Source organism: Poecilia formosa, unplaced genomic scaffold (genome assembly GCF_000485575.1).
Source record: "Poecilia formosa unplaced genomic scaffold, Poecilia_formosa-5.1.2 Scaffold21, whole genome shotgun sequence".
Taxonomy (NCBI): domain Eukaryota; kingdom Metazoa; phylum Chordata; class Actinopteri; order Cyprinodontiformes; family Poeciliidae; genus Poecilia; species Poecilia formosa.
In genome coordinates, this window is record NW_006799960.1 from 820,954 (window position 1) to 830,780 (window position 9,827).

General features: G+C 40.1%; 1 protein-coding gene across 1 annotated transcript in view; it reads left to right on the forward strand.

Annotated features, from left to right (window-relative positions):
- The window catches only part of elp2 (elongator acetyltransferase complex subunit 2), a 28,972-nt gene that overhangs the window by 17,525 nt on the left and 1,620 nt on the right, over window positions 1-9,827 (forward strand). The window contains exons 14-21 of the mRNA XM_007547579.2: window positions 34-103; window positions 290-385; window positions 1,384-1,441; window positions 3,464-3,536; window positions 4,512-4,704; window positions 8,085-8,206; window positions 8,355-8,497; window positions 9,483-9,596. Coding sequence (XP_007547641.1) covers window positions 34-103; window positions 290-385; window positions 1,384-1,441; window positions 3,464-3,536; window positions 4,512-4,704; window positions 8,085-8,206; window positions 8,355-8,497; window positions 9,483-9,596 — 869 coding nt within the window. The remainder of the gene's footprint in view (window positions 1-33; window positions 104-289; window positions 386-1,383; window positions 1,442-3,463; window positions 3,537-4,511; window positions 4,705-8,084; window positions 8,207-8,354; window positions 8,498-9,482; window positions 9,597-9,827) is intronic.

Sequence of the window (9,827 nt, forward strand, 5' to 3'; positions counted from 1 at the left end):
TGTCTCCTCCTCCATCTGTCTGCGTTTTCCCAGGGCTCAGCCAGCCTTCCAGAAGGAGCTAGCACACCTGCCTTGGGTCTTTCCAACAAGGCCGTATTTCAAGGTAAAATACTTTCCCAGCACAGCAGTTAAGTGTTTCACTGCTCCTTCTGGGGGCTCCGTTTTATCTTATAATCGCTTTTCATTCAAAAATCAATTTCACTTTAACTGCGTAGTTGGAAACAGCTGTGCCCAATCTGGTTTAGAAAGGTTTGCTCGCTGTTTTCATTCCATTGATGTGAATTTACAGGCGACCTTGTCCCGAAGACCGCCGAAGAAGAGGAACGGTTCAGCAGTATATCTGACCAATACCAGGAGTCGTATTTCCACCCGCTCAGCCTGACTGGTACTGTAAAGCTCATATTTATCTTCAAATGTGATAAACCCTCCAGATTTAAAAGGGGTGGGGGTTTTATCTTTTTGTATGGCAAGAGGCAGTGATGGCAGCTAAAATGAAGAATTTGGAGGGAGGAAAAAAAAACATGTTAATGTCATCACTGGTCGTGCACCTCTAAGTAAAAATATCTTCTTAGGAACTGAAATTTTTTGGTAGGGAAACACGATAAGATTGCCTTGAGAGGCCAAAATCCAAAATGTACAAGAGCCAAACAGCGAAGCATTTTATTCCCCCTGGACTGGAGGGTGTTGAGGGCTGTCATCAGCATGAGTGAAGCTGCTGCTTAATCTGCAATGCTAATTAGAAAGCAAGCTTATGGGACTGCAAAGCTTAAGTATCGATAACCCCGGGGCGGTGGGGGATCTGCAAAGTGTGCCAACTGCTGTTAACAATGTATTTTCTCTTGTTAGATTGGCTTCTCCGGGCAGGAAGAGTGAATAATTAGGTCTATATGACGAGCTGATGACCAATAACTAATAGGACAAGGAGCGTACTTTTCTATTCCATTAAACTCCACGGCAAGACGTCATTGTACAGGATCTGTTATTGAGGGCAAAATTTGAGTCTTGCCTTGAGTCCATCCCCTGGAAAACTTAAGGACTGAAGACATTTCAAACCAAATGAAAACTGTGAACGCGAAGAAACTTTTGTCCTGCTCTCACTGCAGCATGTAGCTTTTAATTCAATCTCCTTATGGCGCTCGTGCCGTTTCTTTTCCCTTTTAAATGATCCTCCTGTTGCATTCGGGGCCTATCTATCAGTCTTTAACAGTACAGGGATTTAAGCAATGGAAATGTATTCATTTGAGTATAATCCAAACATTTTTTTTAACTCCACATTTAAAAATCAGAACAACCCAGTTTTTAGAGCCTCGCAAGCGACATTTTTAAGGATTTTAAACTATGTTCTCATTTTTGTATGCGTCTGTGGTTGTGTGGACTTAACAGAGCCGCCCCCAGAGGATCATCTCCTCCAGAATACACTGTGGCCCGAAGTCCAGAAACTGTAAGTATCAACTTTATTTCTTTTCTGTTTAGTACCTGCTGTTAAACGATTTCAATTTTTAATGTCGTTTCTCACGAGTGATTTGTCCGTTTCTTACACCGACCTTCACTTTAATTTAAAGTGATGCTGCTGTCATTTCAAATTAGAATCCATAATTCTAGAGTTGCAAGACCTTGCAGAAGTAATAGTACTCTTTTGATGATTTTCATGTTTTCAATTTTAGTATTAGAATTGCCTGTAATGGACAAATACCGACTAGTACATAAATATGAATTTGAAGGAAAAATATCAACGGTTTTCAATTTTCAAAGGAAGAAATTGCTTGGGTCAGATAAGAACAAAATTGACTTGCATGCAATACATTGTGCTTAGAGGAAAACTAACACTTCCTATTATCCACATGCAGTGGGACCATCCGACTCTTAAGGTGTCGTAGATTCTGTTAGGTTTGCTGTATTATACCATTTCAGCTAGTTTTGTTTTTCTCACGGCTAGCTTTTTAACTATTACCAGCTCTCTGTGAAGGATACAAGTGTGCTGTCGATTATCACAGATCTTCAAGCTCCTCAGGATCCATGTAAGGAGTCTTAGCAGTTCAGAGGTTTCTGCGTCTGGTCTTGAAGCCTCGGCTGACTGCTCTGCCATCCAGTAGCTGTATTTTGCCTCCTGTTATCAGTTGAACCATTTTACCATTGCGACTGCTTACAGTACTGCAACTGTGTGGCTAATCTTTCAAGAAATATGCTAACAAATTGTATTTTGAAACATATAAATATAATTTCTTTACATTCTCAAAAAAAAAAACGAAAAAAAAAAAACGGTTCAAACAGCAAAACTCCTAATCCCAACTATACTATATGATTTTTGTGTTTGAAAACATTGCCAGTCAGAGCTTATTGTTATGACTGTGGTATGGCTGATTTTTAATACGGATCAGAGTCATGACGGTGTCATCCATCTCCACTGACACATGCAGTGGGAATTTGCTTTGCTGCTGGTTTGTTTTGTACATCATCTGTGTGGAGTTAGTCCAAAGCTGCCCTGGAAAATTTGAAAAACGTCTTGAGATTGAATCTGTATGTGATAGTTTGTCTTGAGGATGTTCATGTTGTTGTATGCAGAAACAATTAAGAAAATATGCATTAGTGTTTTTCAAAGAAGAAAAATTCAAACTCAGACATGGGAGTCTAGTGCCTCCTAATGTTACTCCTAAGCAAGCTGAGGGACTTTTCTCTTTGTTTTGCCAAAAGCATTTATTGTAACTGAGTGAGTGATTTCTAGAGGCTCCTCGATACTGTTCGCCCTCTTTTCTTGTCGGCCAATCAGAATCCAACTTTGAGCCGTCCCACGAGCCTCCTCTCTAGGATGGATATATTGTCTCCATTTGTTGCCAATGCTAAATCCATTTACTAGTCAATCTTCCATAAACATGACGTATGGCACAGCCTTTTATTTGAGGTGTGGACATCATCTGTGTTGGAAAGCAGTTTTTTTTTTTTTATCTGCCTCCATTTGGCTGCACCTCTTGAATCATTTAGTGCATAATAGAAACATTAAAATGAGTAAGTGGTCACATTATTTTTGTGGCATAAATAATGCTCTCACCATCCTGGCCAAATTAGTGTCATTTTTAAAAGCTTCCTGGTAGAGAAAGATGGGATTTTTTTTTTCTTCCCCCTACCGAACTGCAGACTGTGATTTTAGTTTGTTGACATTTTGAAATGACTGGGGTGATGGTGAGCTAAAACGATTAGGCTTGGAGTGACTGGCTACTCCATTTGTCTTTTTTTTTTTTTAAATTATTATTATTAATTTCACACCATAATTATTTACCAGTTTTCAAATGATGGTGCTCAGAGTTTTAAAGCTGGTGTTTAGAACAAGTCGGATGATCGCTTTCTCTCTCTCTCTCTCTCTCTCTTTTCTTTTTTTTGCCCTTTGTCTTATCATCTGCCTGTCCTCCCGTATCTTTCAGGGCTGTTAAAGATTAATCTGAGAATGATTGCCCTTCTTTATCTTCAGGTACGGTCATGGATTTGAGATGTTCTGCCTCGCCTCTGACAGCGCCAAGACGTTGGTTGCATCAGCATGCAAGGTCAGTGTTGCAGAAACAGACTGGCTCGTAGTTTGGATTACACAAACCTCCTGTGCGTTACAGCAATAAGTCAGAGAGGAAATGTTCTTTTATGGCACACATGTTTCACTTCAAGGTGTGAAACCTATCAAGCACAGTCCCACAAAGGTGGCAGCAATCAATAATAACGTTTTCTGACTTCCACTGGCATAAATCGCTCTTATTCAGTTTAAGACATTTTCTGATTTATGTTGTTTGTTTCTATGCTCAGTCATTTTTTTTTAATCTCTGAAACTCTATATGTTAGTTTGTTTTAAATTACTACTAATTACAAATATTAAAACATATGTTAAAATCCGTCATTACTTGGCAGGTCATGTAGAGAGCAAAATTGTAATTAAAAACAGTATTAAAGAAAGTACTTAGCGGAAAAGTAGGAGAGAGAATTGTACAACCCACAAGAGAAACATACCATATGTAGTGATAAAAATTACAGCTCTTTTCTTTTTTCTTTTTTTTTCTGGATAATTCTACACAGTTTAGAAAAGAGATGTTTTTTTTTTTTTTTTAAAGCAAGAGAACAGTACCAATGATGTTAAATTGAACATGTAAAATTTCAAATACTTTTCACATCAATTTTCGAAAACTTTCTAAAAAGCAGGAAAATGCTAAGAGAAATCAGATCAATGAACACCATGTCTAAACATTAGCAGCTTCCACTTTTTAGGTTGAATTCTGTTTTTGAGTGATTAAAATAATTTTCAATTTGGTTTGGCTTATTATTGCTGCAAGAAAGAGCAAGACTTTCTGCAGATTAAAGATAGTTTCTCTGTTATATACTTCTAAGTTCTCAACTTTTGTCTGTTTTTTTTTTTTTTTTTTAGCGTCCTGGATTTGGAAAACCTCTCCAAAACAGACATTACTACATCTGACTATATTGTGAATTATGCGTACTGCTGTGCTGAATACAAAATGACATCCTCTTCTCTTACTTAGGCATCTAAGGCTGAACATGCAGCTGTGCTGCTGTGGAGCACAGCCACGTGGCGGCAGCTGCAGACGTTGCCGTATCACACCCTCACAGTCACCCAGTTGGCCTTTTCGCCTGACGCAAAGTTCCTGTTGGCTGTTTCCAGAGATCGCACCTGGTCGTTATGGAGACGGAAGCTGCCAACACCAGAAAATCCAGGTGAAAAAAAGGAAAAACGTGGCTAACTGTGTCACGGTTAAACGAAGTGTTGAAAATGATTTTTTTATTTTTTTTTTAAATTCACATGGTCAAAGATCAACTTCCCTAAAGGGGGATAAAAATTTCACAGCAACACAAATGTCCCGCTAATTACCTACATAGCAATGGAACAGGAAGGAAGATTGTGACCATCTGTTCTGAAACACAGTTGTGTGATTTTTAGTTGCTCAGATCCAAACCATAGTGATGCTTTTAGTTGTTTTCTAGTGCCAGGTTGGTGTGACGTGTAAAGAACCATCCATATTTCAAGTGTTTTGTCACACAATGGCATCAAGATGAATATTTTCATAATATTTTTTTTCTTTAAAACTGTTTAATTCATTTCTTCTGATGTTGAAACCTTTTCATAGTTAAATATTTAAGATCATTCTTCAAATGTTTAGGGGTAGGAGTTTATAAGTTCTCACTTCTTCCTACCCCATTTTGAGCATGATATGTTAACTGAAACAAAAAAATCTGTATTTTCTCTTCTTTCTTATGCACTTCTTGTTACTGTGCACTATTTTATTTTATATTTGTATCATGTTCGAATAAAATTTCATTTCATTTCAAAATTTGACTATGAAAACAAACAAAAAAACAAACACAAAAAACAAAACTTGGCCCTTGGAAGCTGTTTTCAAATTCAAAAATGAGTGATCCGAACTAGCATGGCCTTTTTTTTTTTTTTTTTTTTTAAACGTCAACTTTGGAGGAAAGCACGACGATAACTGAGGAGTCTTTCAGGGAAGAGTCCTAAAAGCAGAAAATACTTTTTCACAATACTGTCCAAAGTTGTTAATAAATCTCCAAAAAAAAACAAAAAACAAAACAAAACACTGAGGTTTTCTTTTTTCATTTCAGAAATTTGGGCAGATGTGAAGTTAAACTGTTACCATTAACCATTAGGCGATAATTGTAGCTATTAAATGCAGTGCAACTCAGGTTGAGATAATAGTTCTTCACGCCACTATGTAAGTAAAGTTAAATTAATAAAAAATCCGTTTGATGGAATTTCAACATAAGACAACATCGGAGTCCCTTTGGCAGACACGAGCCATTTCAACTCAAATTAATTAAAATAAGGTAAACCCAATGATTAGATTTGTGCCAAATTAAATTCTATAGTCAAGTTATTTTGGATGGACTCCACTAATTTAATCCTGTGAAGAGCCGAGCAAACGATGTGTTGATTGAAACTCGGCCAAAAAGGAGCTAATGCAGGAATGACTATTTTTTAAAGATTACTTTTATGATTGGACACATTTTTCTCCCAACTATTCCCACACCGTATATAGCCAAACGTACTTCAAGAGTTATTCATACCCATTGGAATTCCTTAGTTCTTGCCATGGCACAACTCCAAACTCTGATACAACCTTAATTAAATTCAGTGCAGACAGTTTAGCCTTTAGAAGTGATCTATTTAGAAATCGTCCACCTGGGTGTAATTTATTAACAGACGCTTCTCCGTCAGGATTGTCAGACGACAAACGGCGTCACGAAGACCCGGAAAAACTAGATGTAGGTTGGGATTCATGCCTATCTTTTCTAAATATATTTCCTAAAATCATCTATTTTTTTTTTTTTAATCCATCTATGAACAAAGTGAAGTTCTGAAGTGTTTTTCTAGACTTGTTGTATTTTGAGGCTCTGTGTTTCTGGCAGCCGCAGGATTAGTTTGCTGGTGATGGCAGACTGTGACTATTGTTTGGTCTTTGTACTCGGAATTGCCACAGTTTGCCCATTTCTTGAAGAAAAGTTCTCTTCTGAGTGATGAGAATCATTGCCAGCTTGAGAAATAACGTAGCCATCACCACGCTGTTGGATGGACGTACCTGAACTTCGAACCCCCACCTATGCGTTTCCTGTAGATATAACCTGCCTTGCAGCTTTACCTTACATGTAACCCTGTGTTATCGGTGCTTGTTTTCTTTAAGCAGTCTCTGTTATTAACAGAAAGAAGAACGATATGCTTACAGTCTGAAATAAACGGGGAAAGCAAGCTCTACCGAACCTGGATTTCTGTTGGCCTTCTCGGCGTTTTAGGGTCCCAGTCGTAAACCGAAATGCGTCATTGACGAGTTAACTCGTATGAGGAAAATCTCTGCTCCCTAATTCAGACAAATAACTCAATCCTGCAATGACTGTGAGCGAAGCAGGACATTTAAGCCCAGAGGATTACCTCCCGCCTTTGCTGGGTCTCAGCGTTTCTGCTGGCTGCCCTGCCTTGGCCTTAATGTGCGTTGACAGAGGGGATAACCAGACCCGCGCTTTCCGTTTCGCCCTGTGCAGCGGGGCTGCATGGAGGCGCAGCGGCGCGTGCGTGTGGTTTAAACAGAGGAGGGCGAGCGAGGGGAAGGTCGGGACTCCCGTCTGCTCTGCTTGACTGCTGAATCACTCAAGGTGATTGTGGAGAATGCAAACACAGCCTCGCCGGCTAGACGGGGGAAGGTTAAACGAAGTCACCGCACATCAAACAAACTGACTCTCTTCGCGCGCCTCCTGTCTGCACGTTTCGTCTGACGCCTTTCTTTTCCCGCGTGGGTTTGAGCACCACCCCGTATCATATTATTCAACTTATTTGTGCCCTTTTCTGTGTTTTTGGTGTAAATACGTTCGGCTCCGTATCGCTTCACTCTGGACTCCCGGTGCCCTTCTTTTTCTTTTCTCTCTTTGCGAGTAAGTAAGTCTTGTTGAATAAAGAGCTGTCCTGTCCTTCAGAGCCCCGCTAATGGACAAAGCGGCTGCACACATTTGCCCCCTAACAGCAAACCCGTGAATGTGCGCTTGTTTTGCTGGAGGAGAGTGTTTTTAAAAGCACCACAAATGCTCAGCTCGGTCTTTTGTGATAACTCCGAGATTTTACAGCTGCGTGTACCTGCCCGATTAGTTTTGCGTGCGCGCGCGCACACGGGCACCGGTGCAGAGCGTGACGACCGCAGACTCACAGACAGACAGGCAGCTGCCGGCAGCATACAAACAAGCTCTCTGGGGAAAACCAATCTAGGCTCTAAAATGGTTTAGGCCTAGGAAATAAACAGCAACGGCTCATAAACCAAAACTGACTGAAAAGGAGGGGCTGGAATGAGGTCCTCCGTCTTGTGGGGGTTGTTTATTTGTCACCCAGGAGAGGCTTTGGTGGCCGCCGAGCAGGGATGCAGACATGCTGATGTGATGTTGTAATAATCATAACAGAGTTTGGCCATCAACTCATCCTCTCTGCTGAAAGGGAGATAAATGAAACGCGTTATTTGGCCTATGGCGCCTTTTTTGTCTTGTAGATGAATAAAATGTTCCCTTGTCGTCAGCCTTCCTGTTTGTCCCCCCCCCCCACGCAGAGCCCCCGTTCTCGTTGTGCGCGCACACAGCCAAGGACACAGCCACGCACAGCAGGATCATCTGGTCGTGCGACTGGAGCCCCGACAGCAAATACTTTGTGACATCCAGTCGGGACAAGAAGGTAAACATCAAGTCTTGATCCAGTTCCAAAACCTCTGAATGTAATTTGCTTTGAAGGTAATGAAGTAAGGAAACCAGATGGCTGCGAGCGAGAGGGGAGCACTCCTCGACGCTCAGGCAGGGTTTCCGTGTGTTAACGTGTTGTTTAGGTGATCGTGTGGGGGCCGTGCGTGCCGGAGGGCTCTGAGGAGCCGGCGTTTCCTTCGGAGATCAAGCCGTGTTCCTCCATCTTAGACGTCGGGGATTCTGCTACGGCCGTAGCCTTTTGTCCGTCCCTCTGCTCTGACCGCAGGTACATGCTGATTCGGTGCCATTTATAGTTTCTTGTAAATATTTTCACATTTTCACACCCCTGCATGTTTTTTTTTTTTTTTTTTTTTTAAACATTTTGTCACATTATTGCTACAAACTTGAGTGTATCTTATTGTAGTTTTATTGGAGAGAAACACACAGTTATTGGGATTTGGAAAGAAAACAATACATTCAATTTTTTTTTTTTGCAAATAAAAACCTAAAAGGGTTGAAGTTCATTTTATTTTTATTGAATCCCTTATCTCTGATACCAATAAATAAAATCCATGCACAGATTTGAAAATGATTTGTAAATTGCAAACCTGGCCTTTTTTGATCGACAGCCATAAGAAGCTTTAGCTTGCGGTTTACCTTAAACTTCCTGTTGCAACAAGACAAAACTGTTGACAACTTCAAGGGCTGAGGATACGTTTGCAAGTTGCTGTATTTTAACACAAAATGAAAATTTAAACAAAGCTACTACTTTATTGCCAGGCTACTATTTATTCAGTTATTTTCTGCTTTGAATCCATTAGCTGTTCTCTTTTTTTCCTGGTGAAACCTAATTTATTCATCCGTGGAGAAACTTTGCAAAAAGAACCAAAACCTTCCATGTCATCTGATTATTTCATTCCCTCTCACATGTGAACAAACTGATGTGTTCTTCCTGTACATTTTTGAAACAATATTTAAGGAATTACAATTGATCACCTTATTTTTTTTCCTACCTTTTTTTTTTGCTTTAAAAAAAATGGGGAAAAAAGAATCCTGACACAAAGGATCATAATTCACGCATGAAAGGGTTAAAGATGTTTACTCCTAATTCATCTTTTCTAAAAACAACCACCTGGTGATTCAGCAAAAAGGCATTATCAAAAAAAAAAAAGAAAAAAAAAAGAAATGTAAGTTTGAGGTTAAAAAGGTAATAAGAGGATTCTGCTCTACAGTTAATAGACATTCAATTTGTTCTCTTCTGCATTTCACAGCTACTTACTCGCAGTTGGTCTGGAGTGCGGACAGATCCTGCTCTACAGGTGGAGACCCGGTCAAGAGGGGGTTTCAGGGAGTGACTGGATTAGCGGTGGTGGGACGGACACCTTGTATCCTTCCAACAGGTGTGCAGGTCCTAAATGGAAGCAGAGGGGCTTCGGATCGACTCCGAGCTCCGATACGCTTCTTCTGCTTTATAGACTCAAGACTCGACTTAGACTCTGGGTCTCTGTCTTTATCTGCTTTGGTCAGGAGTGAAATTAAGTCTGTATGTAAGTCACAGACCACAACTCTCGACAGGTGAGCAGGATCATGAGGTGTTTTTTTTTTTTTTTTTTTTT